Below are 17,112 nucleotides of genomic sequence, written 5' to 3' on the forward strand. Positions count from 1 at the left end.
TTCCAGGGATGAAACTTCCACCACCACCCTCCTGGTGATCTCCCCCAGGGTTCTCCAGGTGAAAACAACTTCCCCACCGCCCTGCCCTGAGCAGGAGATCACCACCCCCTGGTGCCATGGATCCGTGGGACACAGCTCAGGGTGTCACCCCAGCTCTGGGGGCTGCTCTGGGTGCTCCAGCGTGGCTTGGCTGATGTGCTGCTCCTTCTCTGTCCCACAGATTGCAGTGAGGAAAACCCCTGCGAAGGGCTGAGCCGCCACGCCACCTTCACCAACTTCGGCATGGCCTTCCTCACCCTCTTCAGGGTGTCCACGGGGGACAACTGGAATGGGATCATGAAGGTGTGTGCAATCTCTGGATACTTCCTCCTCTCCAGAGAGCTGTAGGTACAGTTTTCAAACGGATCGAGGCAACTCTCGTGGGAAAAACAGAATTTTTTCTTCTTAAAACATCCAAACGAATTTTCCTAATTTAAAACCTAAGTGTGTTTTCAGGCAGTGATTTGTTCTAAGTCTCACCCAGCCTGAAATGTGGTTCCTGTATAGAATATTTAAGGGTAATGATGCCTGTTTTCTGGCTGGCAGGGGTAACCATGTGCCCTGTGTCCTGTGCCTTGTGATGTACCACAGAATCCCAGGATCACGGAATGGTTTGGGTGGGAAGGGACCTTCAAACTCACCCAGTGCCATGGGCAGGGACACCTTCCACTATCCCAGGCTGCTCCAAGCCCTGTCCAACCTGGTCTTGGACACTTCAGAAATGCAGAATCCAAAACTTCTCCTCAATACAATTCCTCCCTTTGTATGTTATGTAATTCACAATCTCCATCTGTTCTTCTATCCATTTCAGCTGCACCCCCAAACCTTTGTGTTCTCCTGCTGCTCCTGCACTTGGAGCCCAAGCAGAGCCTCATTAACCCTGTCCTGTCCCTCCCTGCTGCAGGACACTGTAGGATTTAATTCTGTAGTATTTGGTTATGAGGATAGAATAGAAACAAGAGATCTCTAAGGTTGGGTTTTAGAGCATGGGGGTTTATTGTGAAAGAGCGTGGGTGTGAGAAACCTGCTAGGCCACAAGACACAGCTCAAAGCAGGTCAGAGAAGCAAGAGAGAGAGAGAGAGAGGCAAAAAGAGAGCGATTTGCCCTTTACAATACAATAAATCATCTTCTGTGTTGAATATTTTTATTCTTCTTAACCAATCTAGAACAAGCTACAAATCCTACAACATTTACATACAACCTATAAGAATCATCGCATTACCATAAGGCATTATATTTTAAACCTTAAAAAACTGCTTTTTGGACCCTCTACCAGGCAGGCAAGGTCTGCTCTGACCCTTGGAGCTGCCTGCAGGCAGAGGGGATTGTTTCATCAAGAGGGGGATTACCTTCAGTGGCCATACCATTGTTTTCTAGTTATTCTTCAACTCAAAGCTTGTCTTCATCTCAATCTCGCTTATACTTTCCATATTCTCAGCATCTTTTGCCAGGTAATCATATCTATAAGGCTTTCCTATTTCCTCTTCCCCAACAGGACACCCTGCGGGAATGCACTCGGGAGGACAAGCACTGCCTCAGCTACCTGCCCGTCATCTCCCCCGTCTACTTCGTCACCTTCGTCCTCATCGCCCAGTTCGTCCTGGTCAACGTGGTGGTGGCAGTGCTGATGAAGCACCTGGAGGAGAGCAACAAGGAGGCCAAGGAGGATGCTGAGATGGACGCTGAGATCGAGCTGGAGATGTCCAGAGGAGCCAACCCTGCTGGTGGGAGCAGGGCAGGGGCTGTGGCCCCGCAGAGCCGCGCGGCGCACGGCGAGCAGGAGGGTGCCAAGGTGGCACTGCAGGTGAGGCAGCCAGCCCTGGGGACATCCCACATGGATTCGGGGTGGGGAGGGCATGGATCCCACACAGATCCCACACAGATCCCCCACAGATCCCACATGGTGCCAGAGGGATGGGAGACAAGGAGCTGTCCCTGTCCCCTGCAGCAGGGATGGCACCACCACTCCACACCCAGCTCCCAGGGCTCCTGGAGGTGGAAGCTGCTGGAAGCATTATCCTGACTGTTATTCCAGGGAAGGGTTGAAAGTCCATCTCCCCAGTTCATTCCCACGTTGTGGATTTTAAGTTCAAAGCCATAATAGCCACAGATCCCTGTCCTGCTGTCCCAACCATTGTCATTTATCAGGGCAGCCAGACCAGGCAGCAATCCCATAAATCCTATAAATCCCATAAAGCCTGGGAATGCTGGCACTAGGAACCCGAGCACCTACAGCATGGGATGGGATAAATTCCCTTCACATGGAAACTGCTGGGATTCCTTTTAATCCCACTGTGGGATTTCCAGAGGATCCTTCAGCAGTTCAGTGCAGCTCCCCACTGGCTCTGCTCAGGACATGGACCACTTAGGAATTCCCAGAGCCCCTCAGCAAGAAGCTGGAGGTTCCTGGGTTGATTTTCCAGACACTGCCTGCTCTCTAATTCCAATCAGTCCTCTAGGAAAACAATCAGAAGTGCAGGGGGAAGGAGGGCGTGAGATAATTGTCTCATCCCATGTCAGCAGCCTGTGATTAAGAGTGAACATGGAATTGCTTTGTCACCATGATCACAAATAAATCTACCGCGAAATCAGTGGGGGCTCGGAGATTAAATTACATTAAATTAGATTTTTGTGAAATCCATCAGGCTCCATTAAGGCGCGGAGAAAGAAACTTGGTTACACAGCAATGGGGAATTGGCGATTTGAATGTTGTTCCTGACAGACATTCCTGCAGGAAAACGCACAGGTTACTTTTCTAACTGGGGGAAGAGAGGGCACAGCCTTTCACACAGGCTGGGGTTGCAAACTGATGCCATTCCCCTTGGGTTTTCCTCATCCTCCAATACATCAGGAACAGGTCAGAGCCTCCTTTTAACCCTGGAAACTTCACAGCCACAGCCTTTCCAGTCTCTGTCCTTTGTGCCCCTGTGTGCAGCAGCTGGGAAAACAGCATTTCCCGGAGGAATCTGCCAACAGCCCTGCGTGGGATAGGAGTGAAATCCTCTTTTTAGCCCTTAAGATGTGCATTTGGTGTGCAGTGTGATGTGTGAGCAGCGTGACTTCAAATGGTAAACCAGGAGCTGCAGGCAGAGCCTTTGTGAAAAAACGCTGTCAGATTTGATTTTATTGTTGGTATTACATGAACTTTGTCATGATACTGAGGAAACAGAGGCAGGAGGGGATCAACACCTCAGGTTCCAGCAATCCCCAGAGCTGTGAATTCAGGAGATGCTCCAGGGAGATTCCCAGCAAACCAGAAGGGCTGTAATCCCTGCCAGTCACCCCACAGGCAATCAGGAAATCCTGATTCCCAGGGTTTGGGATCAGGCCTGGAGTGCAGCAGGAGTTTCCCAACAAGGAGGAGCAGCAGGGGTGCTGTGTGGATCCTCACTGTCCAGAACCACCAAATTTCCCATCCCTGCTTCATATTTCCAGGGCTTTTTCCATTTGAAATTTGCCCACGTCTCTAATTCAGGTCTCAGCAGCCGAACCCTTAAAAACTGAAGTGCTTGATGTCAAGAAGGGCTTTCTGTTCATTTGCTCCAGCCAAAGACAAACTGAGCCTTGAGAGCCAAACACTGAGAGCCTTCTGTTGGAGTGCTGAGCAAGAGGAGCAAGACCTTTTGTTCTGGGAGTGTCTCCAGGCTGTGAACAAGCTCTGGGCTGCTCCAGCTCAGGTGACGCCGTGCTGATGGAGCTGATGAGCTGGGATGGGCTGGAGCCAACTGGCACTGCCTGCTGAGGCATTAATTCATCAGCTGAGAGCCCTGGGTGGCACCCAGAGGGCTTTTGGGCACAGCTGGCAGAGCTGGAAGCCAAGGACCTGGAAATACCTGCTGGTCCTCCTTCCCAGCCAAGCCCAACAGGGTAAAAGCATGGAGTGATCCATCTTGGGGTGTGTGTCTTCAGGGAGCTGAGGAAAGACATTTCCAAGCCAGAAATACAAGGGGGGAAAACAGATTTAACCAGATTCTTGGTGAGCTCCAAACCTGAGGGATCTCAGGGCCAGGTTTGGCTGGCAGAGAGGGAAAACAGCCCAGCAGAGCAAAGCAAAATACATTTAATTTAAGACATGCAGCTGGGAAAATGTTTTCAATCAGTCACTGGGAGGCTGACGCTAAAGGAAAACCAGAGGGGTTAGTTATGTTTTAGAGATAAGGGTAAATGGAGAGGGGAATGTGTCCAGGATTTGCTGTGAGGTGCCTGAGAGGGGTCAGGTTTAGGGTTTGTGGGGTGCTCTGTGTTGTCGCTGTGAGCAGCTAGCAGAGTAATGAATGCATCGGTTCTCAGTGGCAAGAAGGAATGACCTTTATTGTTTTGATTTCATCACATTTATAGAGTTCTCAAAAGTCACCCAGATTGGTCAGTCAGAAGCCTTCCCCCAGGCCTGATTGGCCAGGCCTGCACTGCCCAAGCTCTGGGACACTGTTCCAAAAACATCCAAACTTTATCTTTATTTACAAAACACAAGAAAACTTCTCATGGGAAAAACTGTGCTAGCCACACTGTGTGGGTCCCAGACAGACCCATTTCACAGTGACAGCAGAGAAAAACCCCTTTCTACCCCCAAACAGGCTCCACATCCCCACCCTCACTGCCACAATGCCTTCTCCTCCCCTTTCCTCCTTCTTGCACTTGGTTTGGCCTCTCTGTCCTTTCTTGGAGGAGAAGGACATCACCCCCAGGTAAGAGCATCTCCCTGGAACATCAGATCACGACAAATGCTGCTTTCCTTGTGTTTTTAATGGATGGGCTCCTTTTCCTGGCTTTTCCCTTCTCTCTGTGTGTCCAAGAGCTGATTTCAGTGGTGTGTCATCAATGCCTCCCTTTATTCCAGCCACAAGCTCTCCCCTTGGTGTCATTTTGGTGTCCCTTGGGGCTGCAGGCTCTGCGTGAGATCCCAATGGCAACATCTGCACGAGGTTTGGAAGCAAACAGGGAACTAATTCACTATCAATTCCCCCCTGAGGTGACCCCATCTCCCTCTCTCCTTGCTCTGCAGGGCAGTGCAGCCTCCCTGAGGCCCCAGGATTCCCAGAACCTGCTGACAGTCCGCAAGATCTCCGTGTCCAGGATGCACTCCCTGCCCAACGACAGCTACATGTTCCGCCCGGTGACCCCAGCAAAGGCTCCTTTCCCCCTGCACGAGGTGGAGATGGAAACCTATCCCTGCAAAGCCCAAAGAGGTACCAGCCGTGGGGATTGCCCTGCTCTGAGCCAAAGTTTTGGGCTCCTCACGACAAGAAGGACATGGAGGGGGTGGAGAGTGTCCAGGGAAGGGGCTGGAGAACCAGGTGTGGCTGAGGGAGCTGGGAGAGAGCTCAGCCTGGGAAAAGGAGCTCAGGGGAACCTTGTGGCTCTGCATAGCTCCTGACAGGAGGGGACAGCCGGGGGGTCAGGCTGTGCTCCAGGGAACAGGGACAGGATGAGCCTCAGGCTGTGCCAGGGGATGTTTAGTTTGGATATTAGGGAATATTTCTTCACTGGAAAGGTGTTCAAGCATCAGAACAGTGCCTGGAAGAGTCCCAAAAACCTGTGGATGTGGCACTTGGGGACATGGTTTAGTGGTGGCCTTGGCAGTGTTGGGTTAGTTGTTGGAATCCATGGTCTTTTCCAGTCTTTACTATTCCATGATTGCAGCCACGGGGCAGCAGCTGCTCAGGGGGTTCAGTGAGGAGCACCCAACCCAAACGTGGCCTGAGCAGGGCTTGCTCTGGTTTGATTCCATCAGCACAGCAGTGGTTCCCCACATTGTGCATAATTCCGTGTTTCCATCACTTTCCCCAGAGCAAGCTGGTGGCTCAGATGCCTGGGGAGAAGCGAGGCTCTCAAGCAGTGCCAGAGGCATGGGGTACAGGCTGTTAGCTGAGGAAAAGGGAGCTGTGCATTCCCTCTGAATCCTGCCTGCGGATCAATGACATCCCCAGGAATAAAAGCCGGAGTGGGGATCGCTGCCGGGCACAGCTCCTCGCTGTTTCAGGCAGCCTGCAGCCTCAGGCAGTGCTTTTTAGCACCACACATGGAGTTCAGAGCTGCAGGAGGCTCTTTGGGAGCAGAAAGATTAGAAACCACTCCCTGGCTCTTCCCGAGGCTGGCCTTGTAATGAATGTCATGGAGAGACCCCATGGAGAGACCCCACAGTCTGGAACACGAGCTGCACGGAGCCTTTGAGGGACACTTATCTGCTGCATCTGAGTACATTTCCCTGAAAATGCCTTTCTGTCTCTTTTGTCGAGCTGGTTTGAAGGGGAAATCGATACAGAACACAGTCTCTGCCTCCCTAAAAGCACACGTGCTCCTGGAGTGGCTCCCAGGAACTTTTCCCAGCCTTGTTTCCTTTGATCCGGTGTGGTTTGAAATGCTCTGTGGCTTTGCAAACCCTGATTTGCTCTGATTTCCTTGGGAGAAGGAACTCTGTGTTGGTTCAGACTCTCCTCTTCTCTGCTCAGTGTTTATTATTATTTCACCTGCAAATTCCTCGCGAAGGAAAGAAAACAGAGGTTTGAGTTTCATGGGTGGCTCCTGGGGCTGCTTTTCATGCCTGGAGTGGCTGTAAAGCAGGATTTATACCCATATAAAACTGCTGTGACGTTGGCAGGGGTGGGTAGAACCCACCAAGAATTCTCTGATGTTTCCCAACTTCCTCTCCAAGGGATGGAGGGATGAGTGTGATGGATGTGACTTTTTACCTGGTGGTAAAACCAGCATCACCCCGAGCTGTGCTGCTCCTGAGCTGCCCAAACTCTGCTTCAAGTCACAGCTCCATAAATTATATCCAAATAAAACCGAGTCCATCTGTGTTTCCAGGGGCTGCCAAATGTCAGCTCAGGATGTCTGATCTTCTCCCTGACCACACAGTGAAAATCTTGTGGGATGAGCAGATCTCGGGTTATTTTGGTTTTAGATGCAGCTTCCTGATTTCCTAGAAAAACAAGGAAAAACTATCCAATTCCAGAGACCTTCAGTGTTCCTGAGCATCCAGTTTGGAGGGGGTTGGGGTTTCCTAAATGAGAGCTCGATGGAAAGTTTCCAACAGGAGGAAATTCCAACTGAGGACAGGGAGTAGAGCACTGGGTCTGGATTTTATGGCCATGTTTGTGACAGATTTTATGACAGAGTTTTCTGCATCATGAAAAGCATTTTATAAAGCCTGGAATAACACATGAAGAGCACAGGCTCATCCTGAAACCCTGGGTCTAAGAGAGTCCCAGAAAAACAGGGGAGAAGTGGGGTGGGGGTGGGAATTCCGCTGCTCTGCTCCTTGTGTGGTGTTCTGGAGAAAAGCTCCACGAGAAAAATTATTAAACACTCACTTTCCTTTCTCCCCACCGACAAATCTGTCTGTGAAATGCGACTGCAATGTGTCTGGATGGCTTTTGTCTGAGGTTCAAGTTCCTTGACCCCTGGGTGAGATCTCTTGCAGTGATGGATAAGGGTGTTTTTAGCACGGAGCGGGGCGGCGATGGAGGAACAGGCGCTGGGTTTCAAACTAATGAGGACGATAAATCCTGCAGCCAGAAAAACAGAGGAGCAGGAGATCTTTCAAACAACTCACGAGTGCAGTAAAGCAGCACCACAGAGGGGCTGGGGAGGAGGGATTGCCTTCAGAGCCAGCCTGGGAGGCTTGGGGAAGAGAGTGATTCCAGCCTGCCCGAGGGTTGCGCTGAGGTTTGGGATTTCAGCCAGGCCCGACAGGTTTTTCCTTCTCCCTCCTGTGTTTTCTCCCCTCTTGAAGCTTCTGCTGCAAACCTTTAGAGCCCTCAGGCTGAGCACTGACTGCTCCCTCTCTCCTGCCCTAGGATCCATCACCTCTGTCCGCTCCCAGCCCGTGGGGACGTGTTCCTCCTCGCTGAGAGTCCCCGCAGAGTCACTGGCCGCTCGCTCCCCCAGCCACGAAGGGCGACCTCGCTGGAAGGTCCTTGTCCCCCACGGCACCCCTCGATCTCCTGCTCTCAGCAAGCTGCTCTGCAGACAGGTGAGAGCCCCAGAGGTAACTCCTGTGTCATCACTGCCTCCTTCCCTTCTTTCCCAGTCCTCCCTTGGGTTTCTTTGCTTGGAGCAAAGGGTAGAATTCCTGTTTTAGAACAAAACATGCCATAAATATTTGTATAATCTGGTCTCAGCCAGTGACACATGTGGGAAGGGCCTCGTTCCCTGCTTTTATCTTTGTGGCTGTGCTACTCCGGGAAATAAGAGCTAAAGCATGGAGAGAAGGTGCCCAAATCCATGTTACCAGTGCTGGGAGAAGCCTCCAAGGAGCCCTGCACTGTGGTGGGGTGTGCTGGCTCAGGATTTGGAGCTGGAGCACAACCAAGGCCCAGCAGATGCCAGCAAAAGTTTATCCTGTGGTGGGTCTGGCAGGACTGGCACGATGGGGCAGGAATGAGGGGGCTGTTAGACCCACCAACGCTTCTGCCATGTGCCATGGGCTCCACATCCCTGGCAGTGTCCCAGGCCAGGCCGGATGGGCTTGGTGGGATGTGCCCATGGCAGGGTGTAGAAGGAGATGAGCTTTAAGGTCCCTTGCAACACAACGTGGTTCTATAATTCCATGTTCCATCGCTGGAAGCGCCCAGCACATTGCCAGGCTCTCACCCAGCTCTCTCTCCTCCCTTCCAGGAGGCCGTTCGGACGGACTCTGTGGAGGGACAGCCTTCGGAGCGCAAGGACAGCCTGCAGGCAGAGCCTGGAGAGACCCAACCGTCGGCCCAGCAGCCCCAGAGCAGCCTCAGCCCTCGCCATTCCCCCCTGCCATCCACCCCTCCACGCTCGCCCCCATCCTCCCCACACCGGCCCCTCGGGCCCCTGGCAAGGAAGCACACGTGTGGCCAGCACGGCACGGCCAGCAGGCCCCCCAGCCCCGCCAGCCCCTCCGGCCCCGAGGGCTGCCCGGGAGAGCCTTCGGACCTGGCTGACGAGGAGGTTCGGCACATCAACAGCTCGGCCAAAGCCTGGGCGGAGGAGCGCTCGGAGCCCGGCAGCCGCTCCAGCTCACCCCTCAGCTCCCCAGCCCTGTCCCCCGCGCCCCTCAAGAACTGCAGCACAAGCAGCCTCTCCCGCAGGGAGAAGGACTTGAAGAAGTTCTACAGCACCGACACCAAGGGCTTCCTCAGCAAGCCCAGCTGGGCCGACGAGCAGCGGCGGCATTCCATCGAGATCTGCCCCTCCGGAGGCTTCCAGGAGCCCGCCGAGGACAGGCAGAGGCCTCCTGCCCACATGCAGCCCGAGGCTGACCACATGCACGGAGCTCGGAGGAAGAAGAAGATGAGCCCGCCCTGCATTTCTATAGATCCTCCCATGGAGGATGACGGCGGGGCGGCTCCGCGCACCAAACCCTCCGAGAACACCCTGCTGAGGAGGAGAACCCCGTCCTGCGAGTTCCCGGCGCACCGAGAATCCCTGGAGCTCCCGGAGAGCCGCGGGGAGCACCTCAGCATCCCCAACTTCTCCTTCGAGCCGCTGGACGGCGGCTCCTTGAGCAGCCTCTCGGAGCTGCTGGACAGCGGCCAGTCCACTCCGGCCTCCATGGACTCGCGGCCGGACGCCGAACTGAAAAAGCCGGATCACTTAAAAACTCAGTGGAGCGACGGCGAGAGGAGCAAAGAGCTGCTGGGCACTGCCAAGAGCCCCCTGCGCAAGCAGGACTTGGTCCCCGTGACTGTTGCCACAGAAGGAGGCGCGGATGACCCAGTATAGCTGTGGGCTGGGGGAGCTGGGGGGTCTCAAGGGCTTTGACACCCACTGGGGGTCCCAAAGCGAGGGGACAGAGGGGTCAGGGGTGGCTGTCACCGGGGTCATCCCTCCCTCGCGGGCACTCGCTGGGAAGCGCTGTGGAAGTTTGCAAAAAAAACCACACACACACACACACAAACACACACACGTGAAAAAGTGAAAAAGAAACCAAACAAACGGCTGGACGAAACTGGGGATGGGATTTTTGGGGATGGGGAGAGGATTTGCCGAGAGGTTTTGGGGTTTCTTTTCTTAAGGGAAGGTGGAGTTGATGCGAGGGTCGCTTCGATCCTCCCACCCTGCTCTCTGGCCTCGATCACATTGATTAGGGTCTGAGGCGGTGGTGGTTGGGATTTGGGGAGATTCTCTTGGGGTTTTGTTGTTTTGTTGGGTTTGTTTGTTTTTTTTTTTTTTAAGATGCTCAGCTTTTCCTGAAGCACCTTTTCCAGCTGTGGGAGTGCCCGGGAGCTGAGAGCTGGACATTGTCTGTATATCAGCAGTTCTATAAATAGAAATTCTGTATTTGTGAGCTACAAAACGAGGAAACAAACAAAAAAGCAAAAAAAAAAAAAATACCTGGAAAAAAAAATAGACCCACAAAAACTCTTCTCTTCATAATGCACATATTTTTATAGAGAAACAGAGATGCTGTTTTTTGCATTACATGTGACTCCGCAACTGGGTGGTGTTTCCTTGGGTTTTCTGTGGAATTAATTATTCCAGCCATTCATTTTCCAAATGTTTCTCCTCTTTCCTCTCTGCTCTCCTTCCCTTCCCTCCACCGTCACCCCACCAGCTTCTTGTCACAGCTGACGCTTCTGACATCTCGCTCATTTTTCTTTTGTACTTTAGAGGTTGTCCTAATTGCAGACAAAAAAACCAAATCACTACTGAATTGTAGCCAGTGCAATAATAAGTTATTCATTCTTCTTGTCTGTCCAACTGTCCTGTTGCTTTTTCTCCCCCCGTTTTTTTTAACTGAAATTCAGGTTAAACGTCGCAATAATCTGAACTAACGTGCACAAAAGACGGTTTCTTGTGTTGCAAAGAGAAAAACTAATGAAAAAAAAAAGGAAAAAAAAATTACATTTACAGAGAGATTAAAAAAAAAAAAACCTAAACAAATAAATAGTAAATTATTTAAGAAATGTATTTTGTTTACTGCAGTTCTAAGTAAATTATTGATACAGTGTGTAAAGGTGTAAAGAGCTGTCGTAGGTGATATTCTTTGTGAGCATTTAAGGTGATGATTTGTCCTCCTCGTGGCAGAACAACTCCAACCCCTCGGGGCAGTTTGCACTCCCTGTCCTTCCCTCCTCATCCCTCACCCACACCTGGACCCCTTCCCTTCCCAAGGCCCTTGAGGAGCCTCCAGAGCAATCCAGGCCGCCTGCTAACACCACTTTTGGGTTTTTCCACAGATTTTGGGGTTGATTTCTCTTTTTCAGCCTCCGATCCCTGCCCTTTCCCCAGCCCTCCTCCAGGCCCCCTCTTTGCACAGCTTTGCCATGGCAAGCTGACGGGAAAGGGGAGCAGGAAGGAGCCCAGGGCATCAGCCTGAGCTTCAGGTGCTGCCCAGACATCCAGGGGGGAATAAATCCATCCAGTCGTTTCCTTCTGTGCCGCCTCATATTTATGCATTCACATATATCTTCTGTTATCGGTGCATCCATTACTCCAAAGGAAATGTATCTTGTTTCACATGTATTAAACTGTATAAACTGGAATTCTCCCTGAATCCTCTTTGCTCCGCCTGGCTCTCCCAGCTGCGGCCCCCAGGTCTGAACCATCGAGTTGGAGGCTTCTCCCAGCTCAGAGAATCCCCCTCACCTCACCCAGGAGTCTCCAGATGTTGATCCAGCTCCCTGCTGGCTGCTTCCGAGGAGCACCTGCGCCACTGTAATTAAGAGTCATTTAGAATTATTGTAAATAATGATTCTGTCTCGGTGGGATAGCGAGGAATTCCAGAAAAGAGCCATAAAATCCATTATTAACTCCTTTTTCTGCTGTTTGAGGAGGGGAGATGAATCCCTCTGTGCCAGGCTGAATCCTGCCTGGAGGTGTGTGGAGTGTCCCTTGGCATAAGGGGACACTCAGGGTGTCCTTTGCTGCTGGGATTATTTAGCTTTGCTGGATTATTTAGCTTTTCCAGGGGAAAAGCCTCTCACCATGGGGTTGGTGGCTGATGGTGGCATAGAACAATTTGGAAGGGCTTGAGGGAATGGCAGTGTGGGGAATATTTGCTCCTGGTTCTGGCTCTGCCCAGGCTCCCACCCTCTGACAAAGCCACACCTTCCCAACCACCCCAAAGCCCAACAACAACCCCATCCCTCAGCCTGCAGGAACATCCTGGCAGCCAGGGGAGAATTGAATTCCAACTGAATTTTCCAAGAGCAGAGAGCAAGCATGGATTGCTCCCTGATGCCTCTTTTGGGGACACTCACCTGGATGTGCAGGTGCAAAACCCCCAGAGCTGCATCCCCAAACCTGGCCACGACCAGAGAAACTATTTAACATCACCCAGTGTTAATTTTGCTGATTAAATCTCTGCAGCATTAAGCAATTTCCCCCTGGACCGTCTGCAAGCCTTGCTTAAGATCGGAAGCGAAAAGCCCTGGGCAAATGCAAGTCATGATTATTTAATTGGATCGATTCCTATTTTGCATTTTTAATGGCCATTCAGTCCTGTCCATTTATCAGCCAGACTGTGCCCCAGCACTCTCCATTCCAGCAAACCCACAGCCCGCAGGGAGGAGCGCTGTGTCCATCTGGGCTGGCCCAGAGCCACCTCGGCACCTTTGGAAGAGCAGGAATCAAACAGGGATTAAAAACCACCATGTTGAGGAAGGAAACCATCAGAGGGGCTCTGCTTCAAGGGTAAATCTCAGATGGCATCGATCTGAAATTCTCTTTGTCATGCCGGGGAGGAAAAAAGCTTTAAAAAAAAATCCCAACCACCAAATCTGACGCCATCCTGGGTGCAATTAGCCCCAACCTTAATCTGTCAGAGCTGTGAGATCATACAGGTTGCATGAATGCTAATAAGCATTTGATATTTGTACAAGCTTTCTGGGGATGAATAATTCAATTGACTTCATCCATTAAACTTCCCCTATTAAGTTTTCAAGCCATGGCTGGGTTTTAATGGCTGAGGCCACCTCCTCCTCCAGACGAGGGGGCTTAATTAGGAATTTTAGCACAGCCTGACAGAGGCACAGGGCTGAAATCCCTGTGAGTCTTTGGGTTTTGAGCAGCTCGTGTCTCTCTGCTGAACCCTGCTGTGCCTCTGGAATAACTCCAGCTCACACCAGGTGGGTGCTCCATCCTCTTCCAGCAATATGGTGCTGCCAGAGGCTGTTTTAGCCTTTTCCATGGGGGCAGCCCGAGTGTGGAGGCTGGGAAGATGCTGAGGGGCTGCTCTGGGATGAGGGATGTGCAGTGGCACTGGTGCTACCCTTGGGTTTCAGCACCTTCCTGATGATCCTGTGGGTCACTTCCCACTCAGGATATTCTATAATTCCATTCCATGCCTCCCTGGCATTCACTGCTGCAGAAATGTCACCAGGAGTGTTCCATACCCAGGCTGGGCTGCTCCTCATGCCAGGACCCTTCACTTGTGTCCCTCACTTGTAGGTCAGCACTGGGTTGGTTTTATTCCAGCTGTGGATGTTGGAATATCGAGTGAAAAATAAATCTGTTCACAATGAAAGGGAGAAAATGCCAACAGCCCTCATTAAGTCACACCACGGGGAAGAACCAGACTAATGATTTGAATCTTTGATTGAAATCCCCTGGAGCAACTTATTCTGATTCTGCTTTGCCCCACGTGGAGGCACAAGGTGCTGAGGGCCTGTGGCCATGTCTGCAGGGTCTGTTGGATGCATGGAAAACAGCATTCCCACCTGAGTTATCCCTAAAAAATGCAGTCACCACTGCACAACAAACAGGAGGACTCCATGTTTGTTCACCCTCCCTCTTCTCCTTGATTTTATTCCTCGTGTCCTTATCAAATCCAGTTGTCCCTCTGGGCACTGTCTCCCCAGGTCCTGCTCACCCTCTCCCCTCCCTGCCTCCATGTCAATTTATTCTGACTGGCTCAGACAGAGGCACTAATTAATTTTGCTCATTAACCAAAAGAAATTTCACCAATGACAACAAGTTGCGATACAAATTAATTCTTCATGGAAGAGCAGGCACTTCACAGCTCCTTGGCAGCGACAGCCCAGCAGGGCTCCTGGCATATGGGGCTGGTGGCCACATGGACACAGGGATCATCCCTGGAAGCATCCAAGGCCAGGTTGGACAGGGCTTGGAGCACCCTGGGATAGTGGAAGGTGTCCCTGCCATGGCAGGGGTGGAATGGGATGAGCTTTGAGGTCTCTTCCAACAAAAAACCATTCCATGATTCACACACATCACGCAAAACCCACCTGTCTTCAGCCAGGTACCTTCCCACCAACCCCAATCTCCAGGTAAATGTATCAGCAAAAATTAGAGCAGGAATATCCCCCTCTGCTGTGCCATGTGCTGCTGTGAGATCCAACTCCTTCCCTGTTTGATTTGGGCAGCAGGAGGGAAGAGCTCTGAGAGCAGGAGCCAAAGGGCAGGGAAGACAAAGGGCAGGGAAGCTCCCCACAGGCAGGGATGAGTCAACGTCGTGCAAACAACTCTAAAAATACAAACGGTTTATTGCAGGTTAATGGCACCATAAAATGTATTTCGCTGGCCATTTACCAGGTGTTGATCATAAATATTTGGGATTCCAAATAAACTTTCGTGCTGTGCCACTGTGCTGTTGTTTGTCTCTCCCACTTTCCCCAAGCGAGCACCCGTGGATCAGCCAAAGGAGCTGCTCCTGCTCTCTCCCTGCAGCATGGGATGTCCATCCAGTGCCTTTTCCAGGGATCTGCTGCTCCTACTGCAATGCCAGTGAAGGAGCCCAGAGCTGGGGTGGTGGGCAGGAGATACATCCCACAGCAATCCCTGCTGGCACTGCTGCCAGGCAGCTTTGCCCAGGAGGAGAGCTTTGCCCTACCTGCTCCCCCACTCTCCAGGGCCCATCCAGAGGCAGTTCCATGGGAAATAGAGGAAAAGGGCACACAGACCTTCTGAGAGCACCACCACCACCACTCTCCAGTCTCCCTGGGAGCCTCTGTGAAGGTCACAGTACCTTGGCTTAACTCAGGAGCTGCCAGCAACAGAGCTCCAAGCAGTGTGGATTTTTCCAGCCCCTGGCTCTTTCTGGGAATGAAGCAAACATAATTCCCTCAGCTGTTTGACACACCTCCAGCACATAGGTCAGTGCTTAAGGGACGCTGGGAATCATTCTCCAGGAGCTGGGATCCAGTCTGGGCACAGCACCTGGAAGAGATGACAAGTCAGTGATCAGCAGGAGCGTGTCCTTCCTCCCTGTGAGGATGACTGCAGCCCCAGACACCCCAGGGAGGCTTCCCGTGACTCCCATCACAAATCACAGGATCAGGACAAGCCCAGGAGAAGAGGAGAATGTGTTACGTGGCCAAGAGAAACAGCAGCATTGCTAAATAACACCCATGGGGTCACCATCATCCACCAACCTTCATCACGCCTGGAAATCAACCTCTCTGATGGAGCATTAATTAAGTTTTCCAGCAGGATAAAAACACTTCCTTGCTTGGGATTTCGCTCTGCTCACAAAGATTAAAAATACAGCTAATTTAAACAAGGCTGGCATGCAAAGGAGGAAAGAATAAAAGGCCCTGTTATGGCTGGGAGGGGACAGAGTCCTTCCCGAGGCAGGTACAGATGACTCACGGCTGCTGAATAACCCCCCTGCTGTCTCTCTGCCGTGGGGAACGTGTCCTGGTGCTGAGAGAACTCCTCCAGCAGCTGTATATCACCTGCCAGGCAACAAAAATGTCCTGAAATTGGCTCCAAGGTAGCTGGTAGCCAAGTGCAGTGTTAATTAAACAGCCTCACTAGCTGCTCCAGACAGCTGCTCCAGAACTGCTTTACTTCCCCCCTACCCCCTCGATAATTTTCAGTTCAAATGAATTATTTTCCCTGAAGCATTTCTGAAAGGCTGTGGAGAGAGGATAACATTTCAGGCATTCCTTCCCATCCCTCCTGCTCTCCTGTCCCATTCTTCTCTTGGACAAATTCGTTTGGCCTGAAAAATCAAGTTGAAGTAGGTATTGATAGAGAATACATCTATTGAAACATGGAAGGGCTTCCTTCATCCCTCCAGCACTTCCCCAGAAGGTCTGGCAGTCCACAATCAACCACTCCACAAATTCTTCACGGAGAGGGGAACATGGCCTGGGATGCAGAAAGGAGGCAAGGGGATGAACCATGGCAGATGGTGGCCCAGCTGGGGAGTCTCCACGGTGCTGATGTGTGGTTGGAAAGCAAAACTTTCTGTCTTGAGTAGCAGCATGACCATGGGCCAGCACCAGGCCACCAGTCCAGCACTGTCACATCACCAGTCCAGCCCCATCGTGTCACCACTCCAGCCCCACTGTGTCACCAGTCCAGCCCCACTGTGTCACCAGTCCAGCACCATCACACCATGATCTCTGTGGGCAAACAAGTCCCCATCAGCAGATTTCAGCGGTTCCAGCTCTTGCAAAGCCTCAGCACTTTCATCTTGCTTATTTACCCAGCAAACTCACCCCTTCCTTTAATTAGAGTGGGCTAATTAACCCAGCACGGTGCTGTTTCCTCCCCTTCCCGCCCACATCCAGACCCCACAGCACGGAGGTGTTTCTCCTGATACCCATCAGGAGAATGGATATCCTTATAACCAATGTTTCTCCTGATATCCATCAGGGCACTCAGAACTCCTCTCCTCATCAGCGGGGTGACTCCAGACAGCCCAAAATCCACCATTTCCCTCTTTCTCCTGCAAACACCTCCTAGCTCTGGCCCTTGCCCGGCAGCTAGAGCAGCTTTCAGCTCGGCCAGCAGCATCATCTAGTGGCCATGGCCTCAACACAAGGAATTGTAGGATGTGGAAATATCCAGAGCTGGAAGTGACACATCAGGATCACCCCGTGCAGCTCCTTCCCCGCGCTGTCACCCCAAAAATCCCACCTGAGAGCATTGTCCCTAAAGTCTGGCAGCCTAGGCCATGCCCAGTCCCTGGGGAACCCGAATCCCCGCGCTGGGGCTGCTTTAGGCCGATATTAAACAATAATAAATAAAGTTCTGGACACGTGGCGGTGTGAGGATAACGGGGCAGTTATCGCCGCCTCAGCGGGCGGGCAGGCCGTGCTGAGGGGAGCGGCAGGGCCCGCCCGGAACCGCGGCTGTACCGGGGCTGCCGGGGTGGGGTGGGGAGTTTTGGGGCGATTTGGGGAGAT

The 17,112-nt window shown here is 52.0% G+C and overlaps 1 protein-coding gene and 2 long non-coding RNA genes across 9 annotated transcripts in view; 1 reads left to right on the forward strand and 2 right to left on the reverse strand.

The window, feature by feature from the left end:
- LOC146430600 (voltage-dependent T-type calcium channel subunit alpha-1H-like) overlaps nucleotides 1-11,499 on the forward strand; it is a 101,781-nt gene extending 90,282 nt beyond the window's left edge. For both annotated transcript variants that reach the window (XM_085074383.1, XM_085074384.1), the window contains exons 29-33: nucleotides 221-342; nucleotides 1,536-1,844; nucleotides 5,043-5,226; nucleotides 7,840-8,015; nucleotides 8,660-11,499. In XM_085074383.1, coding sequence (XP_084930509.1) covers nucleotides 221-342; nucleotides 1,536-1,844; nucleotides 5,043-5,226; nucleotides 7,840-8,015; nucleotides 8,660-9,736 — 1,868 coding nt within the window. In that variant the 3' untranslated portion in view covers nucleotides 9,737-11,499. The remainder of the gene's footprint in view (nucleotides 1-220; nucleotides 343-1,535; nucleotides 1,845-5,042; nucleotides 5,227-7,839; nucleotides 8,016-8,659) is intronic.
- Nucleotides 5,901-8,558, reverse strand: LOC146430601 (uncharacterized). Of its 2 annotated transcripts, XR_014855051.1 has the most exons (4): nucleotides 8,274-8,558; nucleotides 7,354-7,548; nucleotides 6,730-6,962; nucleotides 5,901-6,590 (listed from the first exon to the last, which is right to left on the reverse strand). It is a non-coding gene; the product is annotated as an uncharacterized LOC146430601 (long non-coding RNA). The 2 variants fall into 2 exon arrangements; XR_014855050.1 differs by having other exon boundaries at nucleotides 5,901-6,962.
- On the reverse strand, nucleotides 10,379-17,086 carry LOC146430602 (uncharacterized). Of its 5 annotated transcripts, XR_014855045.1 has the most exons (4): nucleotides 14,943-17,086; nucleotides 12,217-14,441; nucleotides 11,603-11,669; nucleotides 10,379-10,632 (listed from the first exon to the last, which is right to left on the reverse strand). It is a non-coding gene; the product is annotated as an uncharacterized LOC146430602 (long non-coding RNA). The 5 variants fall into 5 exon arrangements; XR_014855047.1 differs by lacking the exons at nucleotides 10,379-10,632; nucleotides 11,603-11,669 and having other exon boundaries at nucleotides 12,396-14,441; nucleotides 14,943-15,651; nucleotides 16,844-17,086; XR_014855046.1 differs by lacking the exons at nucleotides 10,379-10,632; nucleotides 11,603-11,669 and having other exon boundaries at nucleotides 12,396-14,441; nucleotides 14,943-15,133; nucleotides 15,349-17,086.
- Between the last annotated feature and the right edge of the window lie 26 nt (nucleotides 17,087-17,112).

The sequence above is a fragment of the Lichenostomus cassidix genome, chromosome 14, assembly GCF_008360975.1.
Source record: "Lichenostomus cassidix isolate B80296 chromosome 14, HeHo_3.0, whole genome shotgun sequence".
NCBI classification, from domain to species: domain Eukaryota; kingdom Metazoa; phylum Chordata; class Aves; order Passeriformes; family Meliphagidae; genus Lichenostomus; species Lichenostomus cassidix.